Source organism: Perca fluviatilis, chromosome 1 (assembly GCF_010015445.1).
Source record: "Perca fluviatilis chromosome 1, GENO_Pfluv_1.0, whole genome shotgun sequence".
In the NCBI taxonomy this organism is placed as follows: domain Eukaryota; kingdom Metazoa; phylum Chordata; class Actinopteri; order Perciformes; family Percidae; genus Perca; species Perca fluviatilis.
Window position 1 is genome coordinate 6,114,234 of NC_053112.1, and position 14,730 is coordinate 6,128,963.

Genomic DNA, 14,730 nt, shown 5'->3' on the forward strand with positions numbered 1-14,730 from the left:
TTGAGCTCTCTGTTTTAGCTACAGAGCGAGACATCTCACTGCTGTAACAACATTGTTGGGAGTCGCACATGCTCAGTAGCTAGGTAAGGACTACTAGCCAGTCAGAAGCAGAGTATGAGGGTGTGCCACGCTAGCAGCTAGGCGAGCATTGTCTCTGAAGTAAAGGCTGGACTACAGTAGAGCTGTTTGGAGCAGTTGGTGAACAGTGTTTTCTGTTGGAGATGGTAAGTCCCTTTGGGGGGGACTTTGTAAACCTATAACATGCACAAAAAAGATATATAACACAATAAAGGAAAGGGGAAAAAGCCAAAAAGCAGAATATGAGCACTTTAAATAGACATACAGTTCTGCTTATGAGTATTGGAACCCATGCTACGGTTGACTAAAAAGAGGAATACAAAAATAATCTTTTGGAAATTGATCTTAATGCCTTAATTGAAAAAAAATAAGAAAAATCCAACCTTTGAGAACCCCAATTTTCTTTGTAAATGAATAATGTATCATGAATAAATAAATGTTCTTCCTTAAAATACAGGGGGCATAAGTCAGTCCACCCCTATGTTAAAATTCCCATAGAGGCAGACAGACTTTTATTTTGAAAGGCCAGTTATTTCATGGATCCAGGATACTATGCATCCTGATAAAGTTCCCTTGGCCTTTGGAATTAAAATAGCCCCCCCCCCCACATCATCACATACCCTTCACCATACCCTCCATCATCATCATCACATGGTTTAATTTCAGTTTAGGGCTGTCCCAAACGATTATTTTATTATTTTTTAAACGATTAATCTAGCGATTATTTCCCCATTGCTCAATTATTAGCAATTTACACAAAACAGATTTCTATAAAAAGGCTCAAATTTCTATTTATTAAAATTGTTTAACACTGCACTGTTCAAGTAAAATTAATTAGTAGTGCAACCTGAAGCCAGATGTAGGCTATCAATCCAACCACAAAATAAAGTCACTTTCAGGAGGAATACAAAAATAAAAACAGTAAAAAGTAAACAGAGAAAGTGCAGAAAGAGTAGTGGATGAGAGATTAACCTGCATGCACTTTTTTTAACAGTAGGTAAAATAATGAATAAGCTCTTGTTTAACATCCAAGCTCTTCTCCCTTTTATATGAACTTTAAGTATTTGTATCTAAAGGTAGGTTAAGCGCTGTAGGGAGGAGAAGTTGGACAGTTGTTTTGCAGTCCTCCGAAGTACCCCTAGGGGGACACGTACCCCCATTTGAGAAACACTGCTTTAAACAACCACACTAAACACATTAAAGAGACATTACACAACTTTGATTTCTGCAACATGAAAGTTCACAATAACTCTTCAGAGAGTCTCTAGTGTGGAGTCTAGACTGACTTCATTTGAAGCTACAACAGTAGCTCGCAGACAGACAGACAGACAGACAGACAGGCAATGTTAAATAATATTTTAACCCCCAAATAAGTTATAGACTTAAATACCAATGGTACGTTTTGGAAAAAGCTAACAAGTGAGCTAATGGTCAAACATTTAAAAAAAATTACTGGTACTGTGTTTTAAAATAGTCACTTAATCCTCCTGTTGTCCTCGGGTCAAATTGGATACGTTTACAAAAACTTTCTGTATCAGAAGTAGGACAAAAGAAGGTTGAAAAAAGTGACAAATGTTGGAAAAAGTTACAAAAACGCAGGAAAATAATCAACAAAAATATTATTTTTGAATGTTGAAAAAGTGACCAAAAACCCATCAAAAACATCACCAAAAGTGAAAAAAAAAACCTTGTAAAAACATTCGGAAAAAGCGACAAAAACATTTATCTTTTTAAAAACGAAAAACATAAAATTACCCAAAAAAATCTGAAAAAAAAGTGACAAAAAAAAACAAAAAACATCGCCAAAAGGTGACAAAAACGTGTTAAAAAAAAGTGGGAAAAAAACATCAGAAAAATTGACAAAAACATAATAAAAAAAAAGGCCCATAAAGTGACAAAAAAATTTGAATAATTGACCTGTTTACAAAAACTTTCTATATCAAAACTATGACAAAACAACGTTGGAAAAAGCTACAAAAACGTAGGAAAAAAAAGTACGCTAAATAAAAAAATAAATAAAAAAATATATATATATATATATATATATATATATATATATATATATATATATATATATATATATATATATATATATATATATATATATATATATATATATATATATATATATATATATATGAAAAAGTGACTAAAAAAACATCAGCAAGGGTGACAAAAACTTGGTAAAAAAAGTGACAAAAACTTGTTAATAAATTGACAAAAACATTAAAAAAAAAAAAAAAGCCAAAAAACTGACCAATAAATTGGAATAAAATCGACAAAAACGTCGAGAAAAGTGTAGAAAAAGAACAACAAAATGTTGAAATTTTCAACCCAGAAAAACACAGAGATGCACGGTTGACGGGAAGAAGACGCGAGGGTTAAAAAGAGTCCAGCTAGCTAACGGGGGACGTACCGGTTTGAGACGCAGCTGTCCGTCCAGGCGCTCCAGCAGCCCGTGCAGGCGGGACACTCTCTTGTCACTGACCTGAGACAGCGTGAAGACAAAGCAACACCAGAAGAGACTCAGTACAAAATGACTCAGGGATCGTTTAGAGGTCAAAGTCTAAATACAGATCACTGATCTAGATCATCTCTCATTGCCAGACCTTCCTCCACAGAGCTGCAGAGCAGGGTCTGGCTAGTCCACACAGCATTGTTGGATGGGAGAATAACGTGCTCTGGTTTATTGGCTATTTCTTTAAACCAATCACAGTCGTCGTGGGGCGGAGCCACGGTGCCTCTGCTAAATAGTCTCAGGAAGGAACTGGTTTTGGTGGAACATGTGGACGATCAGAAGTAGTTTTAGTCTCAGAACAGAGAACTCTGATTGGACAGATAGTCTAGCTAGCTGTTAGACAGACAGACAGACAGACAGAGACAGACAGACAGACAGACAGACAGTCTAGCTAGCTGTTAGACAGACAGATAGTCTAGCTAGCTGTCTAGATTTACCCTGCAGAGATCTGAGGAGCAGTTAGACAGACAGACAGACAGATAGTCTAGCTAGCTGTTAGACAGACAGATAGTCTAGCTAGCTGTCTGGATTTACCCTGCAGAGATCTGAGGAGCAGTTAGACAGACAGACAGACAGATAGTCTAGCTAGCTGTTACACAGACAGACAGACAGTCTAGCTAGCTGTTACACAGACAGACAGACAGACAGACAGACAGACAGTCTAGCTAGCTGTTACACAGACAGACAGACAGACAGACAGACAGACAGACAGTCTAGCTAGCTGTTACACAGACAGACAGACAGACAGACAGACAGTCTAGCTGTCTGGATTTACCCTACAGAGATCTGAGGACCAGTTAGACAGACAGACAGACAGACAGACAGACAGACAGTCTAGCTAGCTGTCTGGATTTACCCTGCAGAGATCTAAGGACCAGTTAGACAGACAGACAGACAGACAGATAGTCTAGCTAGCTGTTACACAGACAGACAGACAGACAGACAGACAGACAGACAGACAGACAGACAGTCTAGCTAGCTGTTACACAGACAGACAGACAGACAGACAGACAGACAGACAGACAGACAGTCTAGCTGTCTGGATTTACCCTGCAGAGATCTAAGGACCAGTTAACCATAGTCCTCACCAATCAGCCGGAGGTTAGAACCCCGACACAGAGTCAGAGGAAGGGGGACAGGACATCTGGCCAAAATGAGGGACATCCGGCAGAATTTCGGGCAGCAACGGAGCAATCCCAGAAGTGGAACGTCGTGGATATATAGACCACTACCTGGACGACTACACACCAGATCCCCGTGAGATTTGCTGTGACATTTACGGTCCACTTTACCAACGCCCTGACTTTTTCGGCTCTTTTTTTCGACACTTGTGGCCCTTTTTTCAACGTTTTTGACTCTTTTTGTTACCTTAAATGCTTCTTTTCACTTTTCATGTATAAAACACCACTAACACCAACTCGTTACTAGTTAGTTTTACTTTTTTTGGGGGGGGGTGGGAATTCATGGCCAATAAATGTCATTTTGTAGGAACTTATACCTAATTCTTGAGTTAAAAAAAGCAGCAAAAATTATGAATTGTTTATACTAATATTAAAAGGAAGGGTCAACGTTCAGTCGGGATAATGTTTCAGGAAAGAAAGTACTATTTTTTTCAAATGCGAACAAAAAAAATAAAATATATCCCAAATTCAATGAAAGTAGAGATACGATCGCTTGTCCTACTTGCGAAGCACATTATATGGAATCATCCATCCATGTTATTTTTGGGTAATCAAAATTAGGTGAGTGGAAGTGGATATATTAGACTACTATCTGGACAACTACAGGCCAGATCCCCATGAGATTTGCTGTGACATTTACGGTCCACTTTACCAACGCCCTGACTTTCCTCCTCTGCCACTTTTCAGGACAATAATTCTGCAGCGATGTATCCCATCACATCATTAAATTATGTTAAAGTACTCTGCTATGATTCATAGTTGGTTTAGATGGTTATATTATACCACATAAAAAGTAAAAAACTAAATCTCAAACATAGGGGCTGGAACCACAACTATTCTTTCTCCCTCTTTGAGAAATTTGGGATTCCTTTTTTTATTTTTGTATAATTATGTATTTTTTTATTTCATATTTTCTTCCATTTCTAATAATTATTATTATTATTAATAATAAAAATAAAAAAAGACAACACACAGATTAAAAGAGTTAAACTGGCATCAAAGTAGACTAAAGTAAAGCCCCAGGAGGACTTACAGCCAGGAAGGGCCCCCTGCCCAGCACCGTCTCCCCCGGCGGCAGGTGGATGGGATCCCCGCCGCCGCCACCGTCCACTCGGACCAGGTCGAAGCCGGACATCTGCTGCTCTGTGGGCGGGAACGGAGGGAGCTTCACCCCGGTGCACTGGGGGCACAAAACACACATCACAATGCAAGACTTTAACATGCAGTTAAAGGGATTCGGAAAGATAACGTTACAGGTGGATAATTAGGATTTTTAAAGAGCTATACTCTAACTTTATGTTTCATTCAGGAGCTCAGTCTGAGCCAAGTAGTCAGTCAGCTGTAAGCTCACAACAGGCCATGCAGTAATACACGCTGACTGCTTCTGCTCACCTGTTGTGCAGGTAAACTTGGTAATTATTCGTCTTTTTCAGGTTTTAAAAAACAAACCGACGGCACAGAAGATACAACTCTTCGCTGTCTGCTCGTGTGGTCACTCAGAGACAGGATTCAAAACTTCCGGGGTATCAGCGGAGCCTGCGTAATGACGTCTAGCGCTGTTAACAGGAACGTGCCTGCCTAGTAGATTCCTGGCCACACATTCACCGAATTCCATTCGGATTTTATTCAAAATAAAATGTTCTTATTTATTTACGAATTGTTTATGATTATGAAATAAATCTTAAGACTGTTTGTGAATTAGTTCAAATCACTCTTTAATTCGGCTTACATATAACTTACATTGCATGATATTCTGGACACACCTTCACCGAAATCCATTCGGATTTTATTCAAAGTAAAATATTCTTGTTTATTTACGATTTTTTTATCATTATGAAATACATTTTAAGAATGTTTGTGAATTAGTTATAATCAATCTTTAATTCGGCCTACGTGTAACATACATAGCATGACTTTAATTATCAAAATTTAAACTTTTTAATTTGGACTACAGTTCTAGCATCATTACCTCTGTGGTCATTGTATTAGATATATATATATATATATTTTTTATACCTATATGTGATTGAATTGGCGGTTTATTGAGGCATACTCTTAATAAAGAACGTAATTAATACCCCCTGTAATACGATGACCACAAAGGGACCGCAGCACCGAGAAGTGTAAACCAAATAAAATGTTGGAATTTTAATAATCTAAAGTCACGCAATGTATATTTCATAGGTGCCGAATAAAAGAACGATATTGACTTATCTATAAACAGTCCTGAGAATTATTGTATAGATATTAATTATTTTCAAATAAACAAGAACATTTTAAATAGTTCAGATTCTGGATGGAATACGACGAATGTGTGTCCAGGAATTTGCGATTCATGGACATGTGACCCTTTAAGCGCATGCGCACTTTATCAAAACACACTACAGTGACGTGTGTCTGTGTCTGTGTGTAAATAACCGTTGGTTGAGACATTTAAATAGACAGCTGTCAGAAAAGACAACGGAGCGACCACGCTGCCGGTAAGAAACGGTCATTTAAACGACACATTCCCGCTTGTGCTTGAATATCCCTCCGTGCATTGTCTATCAGCGCTGTTCTGTGAAAAAAAAACAAGTTATTTAGCCTGAAAACTGGGCCAGACAGGAGGGTTGTTCAGTCGCTGTTAGCTAATCTAGCTAGCTAGCCGTGCAGTCGCTAGCCGGGGCGGAGGCTCGTGCAGCTGAACGTTACTCCGAGTTGCAGCAACGGTCAAAATCCGATTTTCTTACAGCGACAGTCACACTTTGATGCAGAAATTGAAGCTTTTTGTTCACCCACAAACCCAATTCAATGCGATTGCTGCAGTGGTGTGGTCTAATGTATTGTAGTGGGTGTTCTGTACTGCAGTGGTTCTCAAAGTGGGGTCCGGGGGCCTTGAAGGGGGTTCCAGGGGGGTCCCCAACAAAAAGAGGAATCCTTTATTTTCACTGTAATTTCATCCATATGTAACACAATGAATGACGGATGTATGACTATTTTGCTCATGGGTTTCATTTACTTTATGTAATAAAACATCTAAAAGCTCAAATTCTATCAGGTAGGGGGGACCCAGGGAAAAGTCTTGGGGGTCCGTGGTCTAATTTGTCAGTTTAGGGGTCCTTGATGTGAAAAAGTTTGAGAACAACTGCTGTACTATATATATATATATATATATATATATATATATATATATATATATATATATATATATATATATATATATATATAGGCCAGAATCTGCCTTTTGGGGGAGAATTGGAGCATATCCTAGTGGGGGGTCTGGCTGTCCTCCCCCAGGGTTATTTTGAGCATCAAAGACTTCATTTCCTGCATTCAGATACACTTTTATTCACCAATTTACGGTGGAAATACCTTTTATTTAGCCTATGTGAAGAAGAAAAACGCAGACGACAATTCAAAATATATCAAAAATATAATGTAAAGTATGTCATTGGGTGTTTTTTAAGTGGTTATATGGAAATCCTGGAGCTTTCTTAGTGGGTATTTTTGAGATTATACCAGATTAGATTCAACTTTATTGTAAGTGTGCAGTGTACACAAGTACAAAGACAGCGAAATACAGTTTGCGTCCAACCAGAAGTGCAAAAAAAAAGCAGAAAAGTGAAATGTGATATACAAATTATAGACAGGTGGTGCATAGGCAGGACAATGAATATATTGCAGTGTTATAAGAGCAGAATACTGCAATAATAATTACAATAATTACCTGTGTATCACGTAGACTACTCCACTGGATTGCTGGTATTTTGGGCTGTGTTATGGCCTGGAAGCCAGAGTTGTTTTTGTAAGCAGCCATGGATAATAACCTGTATATATTTTGTATTATCCTCGCTGTTGACTGATTGCTTTCGGTATATTTTGAATGTGCACCTTAACTGTTAAACTGTACATATTTCTGGCATTTTGTGCATTTGATTTCAGCACCGTATTGATATTCACACACACACACACACACACACACACCGCACTCACACTCACAGACAAACACACATACAGACACACACAGACATAGACACACACACACATTTGATTTCAGCACTGTATTCTTTTATTGTTTATATCTAAATACATTTGCAATCTTTCCCATATTGATCTGCAACTGCTGAACGATAATTTCCCTCCGGATTTATTTGTTATTATTATTATTATTATTATTATAGAGGGACCATGTGCAATATGTAACATCAATGTGAACATTAGATGTATAGTGCTAGTTTATAGCTGCAGGTCCCAATTTTAAACATCCACACAACTAACTACTACAGAACTAACTACAGTAGACCGCAAGACGAGACACGTAATACTATCAGTTACACAAAGTAGAACTTCACACACACACACACACACACACACACACACACACACACACACATATATAGTAGGGGTGGGAATCACCAGAGGCCTCACGATACGATATCATCACAATACTTATGTCACGATACGATATTATTGCGATTTTAAACATTGAAATATTCTGCGATATATTGCAATTTATTACCCTTTTTTCCAACTTCAAATGTTTCCCAATTTCAAATGATGTCCCCGAAGGACAATTTTATCAACATCTGTTTCATCTAAAAATATATATTTCTCTGTCTGTTCATCTCACTTCCATTTTATTGCTGCAAAATGGGATTGTCAAGCAGACAGACTGACCAACACATATATCATAAAAGATCGATACTTGGCGTCTGTGTATCGATGTAGTATTGCCACGAAAAATATCGCGATACTATGCTGTATTGATTTTTTCCCCCACCCCTAACACATATGCACATACGCACGCGCACACACACACACACACACAGACAGAGACACAAACACACACAGACACACACCATGTCAGCAACAAGTCTCTGTTAGACGAGTTAAGAGCAAGAATATTGTTAAATAGTTAGGTGAATCCGTCAGCTGTTTGGGCGGAGTTAGCAACTCCTTCAGCTGCAGGAAGGCTGCTCTCGTGTTCCCTTTTTTTGTGTAATGTTATAGGTTAACAAAGGGCAAAAGCACCAAAACACTGTTCACCAACTGCTCCAAACAGCTCTACTGTAGTCCAGCCTTTACTTCAGAGTAAAGAGTAATGCTCGCCTAGCTGCTAGCGTGGCACACCCTCATACTCTGCTTCTGACTGGCTAGTAGTCCTCACCTAGGTACTGTCAGGGCTCGCCCTCATACTCTGCTTCTGACTGGCTAGTAGTCCTTACCTAGGTACTGTCAGGGCACGCCCTCATACTCTGCTTCTGACTGGCTAGTAGTCCTTACCTAGGTGCTGTCAGGGCACGCCCTCATACTCTGCTTCTGACTGGCTAGTAGTCCTTACCTAGGTACTGTCGGGAGCGCACCTGCTTCTGACTGGCTTCACTAGTCCTGCAAATGTCGGGCGGCGCACTCATACTCTGCTTCTGACTGGCTAGTAGTCCTCACCTAGGTACTGTCAGGGCACCCCTCATACTCTGCTTCTGACTGGCTAGTAGTCCTTACCTAGGTGCTGTCAGGGCCACCTCCTCATACTCTGCTTCTGACTGGCTAGTAGTCCTCTACCTAGGTACTGTCAGGGCACGCCCTCACACTCTGCTTCTGACTGGCTAGTAGTCCTTACCTAGGTGCTGTCAGGGCACCCCCTCATACTCTGCTTCTGACTGGCTAGTAGTCCTTACCTAGGTACTGTCAGGGCACGCCCTCATACTCTGCTTTTTAGTTTTGCTTGACTCCCAACAAAGATGTTACAGCAGTGAGAGGTCTCACTCTGTAGCTAAAACAGAGAGCTCAACACACAGGGTGAAAAGAGGAGCTGCAGCAATGTGCAGTACAACTAAAATATGGTGTTTTTAGATAATTAAACCATGTAAACCTATTCTGGTACAACCTCTAAAATACAGTTATGAACCTGAAAATGAGCATGATAAGAGCTCTTCAATATCCTGTTTTTCCAGGCCGTCCCAGACTGCCGCACTCGGCGCTACGATGCTGCAGCACGACTCCCCGAGGACCTCGCCGGCGTTTCTCGTCTCAAAGAAAAGACCGTCTCCGAGACCCACCGCGCCCGCGCCCGCCCTCGCTCAGAACTTCGCCGAAACGCTGCCGACGGAGATGAGCGCGAAGATCTTCGGCGAGCTGGACGCGGAGAGCCTGTGCAGCGCCGCGCGCACCTGCCGGCTGTGGCACGACATCATCGCGGAGAGCGAGCAGGTGTGGGCGAGCCAGTGTGTGCCGGTCCGAGCCGTGTGTCAGAGGGAGGTGGACGGAGACAGGCGGGACGGCCTGTCCTGGAAGGTGAGCCAACAACCGCACGGTCTGCACAGGAGGCCACGGCATTCAGAACTCGCTGTCCTTCCTGGTCCGTGTAACGCTCATCACTTCAGTTCTCTAAGCACAAACAAGGACATTTGGAAAAACAGAAAAATGGGTTCAAATATCCAATTTTTAAATTTTTTTTCCACCTTGACAAATCAAAAAATTGGATCTTTAAACCTGTTTTTACAATTTTCAGTTTTTTATTCACATACAGTACAGGCCAAAAGTTTGGACACACCTTCTCGTTCAATGCGTTTCCTTTTTATTTTCATGACTATTTACATTGTAGATTCTCACTGAAGGCATCAAAACTATGAATGAACACATATGGAATTATGTACTTAACAAAAAAGTGTGAAATAACTGAAAACATGTCTTATATTTTAGATTCTTCAAAGTAGCCACCCTTTGCTTTTTTATTAATAAGGGAAATACCGTAAAACTTCAAATAATAGCCGAGTCCCAAATAGACGCCTGTCTCTTTTAAACGCCCGGTGTGACAACAGATTTGGGTAAATAAAGGCCGGTCTCAAATAGAGGCCTGGTCTGTTTTTTTTTTTTTTTTTCGTGTCGGGTTGTATTTGATCTTTTAAAACGCGTCAGATCGTTTGTTCTTATGTTTTGATTTGATTTCACGTGACAGACGCAACCGTTCATAAACGTCTCATCACTATGGCAACGTAACAAACAGGTTAACGAACTTTCTTTTAGTCTTCAGTTTTTCTTAATTCTCTCAATACCACCGCGGAGACAAAAGGAAAAAGTATGATTTGACATTTAAGCTGACAGTTGTCAAATTTGCCGAACAAAATTCGCGGGAAGCAGCGGGGCGCCGCGATTGATCCTAAGAGAGATGGCGAAGGCCCTAAACATAAAGCAGAACTGCAGCGTCTGTCCGGAGGAAGACGACAAAAAGGCCAGACTGCGTAGGTGGAGGGAGGAAGAAGGTCAGCGAAGAGCTGGAGGTGAGCGTGTGTGAGTGGATCCACAGCATCTCAGAGTCTCACGTAAAAAAAAAAAATCAGAAATACGAATAATACGAATTAAAAAAAATGTATATAATGTGGTAACCTCCTATTGTCAATTAAAGGCCTGTCTCTTATAGACGCCTGTCTCAAATACAAGCCGGTGCATTTCGGCGATTTGGGTAAATAGAAGCCCGGGCTATTATTTGAAGTTTTACGGTAATTCCACTAATTAACCCTGACAAAGCACACCTGTGAAGGTAAAACCATTTCAGGTGACTACCTCATGAAGCTCATTGAGAGAACACCAAGGGTTTGCAGAGTTATCAAAAACCTGCAACCCTTATTAATGACCTATTAGTGATTTAGTTTAAGCCATCTTCTTATATTTCCATGGGATCATTATCTGTTTACCGGCCTCTGTGTTTTCCATCTTCTGTCCAGCACCAAGTATTTACTGTCTGGATGTGTTTTTGTAAACCCTTTAGCATCAACTTTTAAGAAACAAACAAATCCCCCCCCACCCCCCCACACACACAGAAACAGGTGAGTAACACGTCATGAATGAATGAATTAATGTAATGTAATGTAATGTAATGTAGTGTAAAAAATATCTGTCCTCTCCCAAAAGAAAAACACTCCCGTAGGGTCGTTTGTTCCAGCAGCGATTACGACTCGTGTGTATGTCTGTGGTGGCGGCGCCCTCTAGTGGCCGCAGTAGTTCTGAGGGGAAGTATAAGAGCGCAAAATGTCCCGGTAAAACTTGGTTTATGGCCCTGCAGAGGCCCCACGCAGAGATTTCACCGCAGCCTACGTAAGTGGCCTGAAGTCTAGACTTGTGCGTTGATCTCAGCAGGGTGTGTGTGCGTGTGCGTGTGCGTGTGCGTGTGTGCGTGTGTGCGTGTGTGTGTGTGTGTCAACGCCACGTGGTAACCTTCAGGAAGTGAAGTGACGTCTGATTTGAACCCAAACCTCCATCTTATGATCAACTTAACTCAAAACTAAAGTTTTGGTGTCTAAACCATAACCGAACTGGGACCGTTTTCACAACGTACCCCATTTGAATAGTGTTTTTAAGCCAAGTTGCCCCCTGGCCAGCGATAGATTTACCAAACAGCCTGAAAGACATTTTAAATGCTGATGAAAAAAGGGCGACAAAAAGTCGGTAGAAAGAAGAATAGAATAGGTCGAAAATAGTGACAGGAAGCGACAAAAACATTGAAAAAGCGACAAACTTGGAGAAAAAAAAGATAGTAGAAATAACTACAGCCTTGTTACTGAAAAACATTTTGCAAAAAATGTCACGTACCCCCTGCAGTACTCCAGAGTACCCTCTAGGGGGACACATACCCCCTGCAGTACTCCAGAGTACCTCTAGGGGGACACATACCCCCTGCAGTACTCCAGAGTACCTCTAGGGGGACACATACCCCCCATTTGAGAACCACTGGCTTTTGGCGGACTAGTTGAAAACGTGTCAGGTCTTGGGGCCTGTGTAACGTGTGTGTGTGTGTGTGTGTGTGTGTGTGTGTGTGTGTGTGTGTGTGTGTGTGTGTGTGTGTGTGTGTGTGTGTGTGTGTGTGTGTGTGTGTGTGTGTGTGTGTGTGTGTGTGTGTGTGTGTGTGTGTGTGTGTGTGTGTGTGTGTGTGTGTGTGTGTGGTCCAGGTGACCCTGGTGAAGAACTACAGGAGGAGCTGTGTGAAGAGGGACTGGCTGAGAGGGCGCTACAGCCACGTCAGGTCGGCCCAGGAGCTCAGCGGCAGGAAGATGGTGCCGCTGGACGCCGAGACCTGGGGGGAGATCCTGCAGGCCGAGCTGGACAGATGACCCCCCCAACCCCACCCCACCCAACCACACACACACACAGAAACACACACACATGCTGTACTTCACGGATCTTAATTCAAAAAAGCACCTCTGGCACTTCTGAGTGCCAGATTGTAAATCTCTTAATATATTTTATACTTTTTGTCTTTTTATGTAAATACACACAAAACAATTGTACATATATTTTTATTTTTTATTTTAATTTGTTGTTAATTTTTTTTTAAGAAAAAAAAAGGATCATGAAGAAAATGAAACGATGACATTATGGGATGGAATTATGTTGAAATCGAGCTTTTATTGCGTTGATGTAAAAACGGCCGAGATGCAATAAATAATCATTAAGAGTGTAACGCTGTTAATGTTGGGGGACACACACTTAAACACACACAGACGCACACACATACACACACACAGAGACACAGACACACAGACACACACACAAAGAGACACACACACACACACAAAGACACACTTAAACACACACACGCACACACTCAAACACACTCAAAGACTCACACACACACACACATACAGAGACACACTTAAACACACACACACACAGACACAGACACACTTAAACACACATGCATTCACACACAGACACACACAGAGACACACACACATACACAGACACACACACAAAGAGACACACACACAAAGACACACTTAAACACACACACACACACGCACACACTCAAACACACTCAAAGACTCACACACACATACAGACACACACACACATACAGAGACACACTTAAACACACACACACACATACAGACACACACACACATACACAGACACACAGACACAGACACACTTAAACACACACGCATTCACACACAGACACACAGAGACACACTTAAACACAGACACACACACACACACAAAGACACACTTAAACACACACACGCACACACTCAAACACACTCAAAGACTCACACACACACACACACACACACATACAGACACACATACAGAGACACACCTAAACACATACACAGACACACTTAAACACAGACACACACACACTCAAAGACACACACACACATACAGAGACACAGACACACAGACACAGACACACAGACACACAGAGACACACTTAAACACAAACACACACACACACACAAAGACACACTTAAACACACACACGCACACACTCAAACACACTCAAAGACTCACACACACACACACATACAGACACACACATACAGAGACACACTTAAACACAGACACACACACACTCAAAGACTCACACACTTACACACACACGCAAACACACACACAACTCACACACACACTTAAACACACACACGCAAATACACACACACACACACACTTAATATATTTTATAACTTGTTTTAGCAATGGTAGCATAGTGAGGCTCCCTACATGTAAACACAAGCTTTGAGAACTCTGTAAGTGTAAATGTAAACATGAATGCTACTGTCTTTCTAATCTATCTTTTTAATACTAATACTTTAATACTGTAATAACTGTCTGTGCGCTTACAGAGTTCTCAAAGCCTCGGTTTACATGTAGGGAGCCTCACTATGCTACCGTGGAAGTGTGGTGCTCGAAAGCTAGCATTAGCGGCTAACTACCGGTTTTGTGGTAGATGAATATTCTTACTAATGTTTGTTAAAGTGCACTGTGTAAAGAGTTAAACTGGCATCAAAGTAGACTAAAGTAAAGCCCCAGGAGGACTTGCAGCCAGGAAGGGCCCCCTGCCCGGCACCGTCTACCCCGGCGGCAGGTGGATGGGACATGTGCGCCCTGGTTTAGAAGAAGTCTCCCAGCTGATCCTGCCTTGGAACTGACCGAAGTTGGAGAAACAGCCTTTCTTTTACTGTCTATGGAGCTAGCTGA

The 14,730-nt window shown here is 41.2% G+C and overlaps 2 protein-coding genes across 3 annotated transcripts in view; one reads left to right on the forward strand and one right to left on the reverse strand.

Moving 5' to 3' along the window:
- The window catches only part of aplf (aprataxin and PNKP like factor), a 54,343-nt gene extending 49,042 nt beyond the window's left edge, over window positions 1-5,301 (reverse strand). Inside the window, exons 1-3 of one of the 2 annotated variants that reach the window (XM_039808399.1) lie at window positions 5,170-5,301; window positions 4,811-4,957; window positions 2,495-2,566 (exon numbers count right to left, since the gene is read on the reverse strand). In XM_039808399.1, the coding sequence (XP_039664333.1) occupies window positions 2,495-2,566; window positions 4,811-4,912 (174 nt within the window). In that variant the 5' untranslated portion in view covers window positions 4,913-4,957; window positions 5,170-5,301. Of the gene's footprint in view, window positions 1-2,494; window positions 2,567-4,810; window positions 4,976-5,169 lie in introns of both variants that reach the window. The other variant, XM_039808404.1, reaches the window with a different exon arrangement.
- Window positions 5,302-6,160: 859 nt separating this feature from the next.
- LOC120563973 (F-box only protein 48) lies at window positions 6,161-13,210 on the forward strand. The gene is made up of 3 exons (XM_039808542.1): window positions 6,161-6,257; window positions 9,711-10,050; window positions 12,702-13,210. Exons 2-3 carry the CDS (start codon window positions 9,742-9,744, stop codon window positions 12,861-12,863), a joined length of 471 nt encoding a protein of 156 aa, XP_039664476.1. The 5' UTR covers window positions 6,161-6,257; window positions 9,711-9,741; the 3' UTR covers window positions 12,864-13,210.
- Window positions 13,211-14,730: the final 1,520 nt, after the last annotated feature.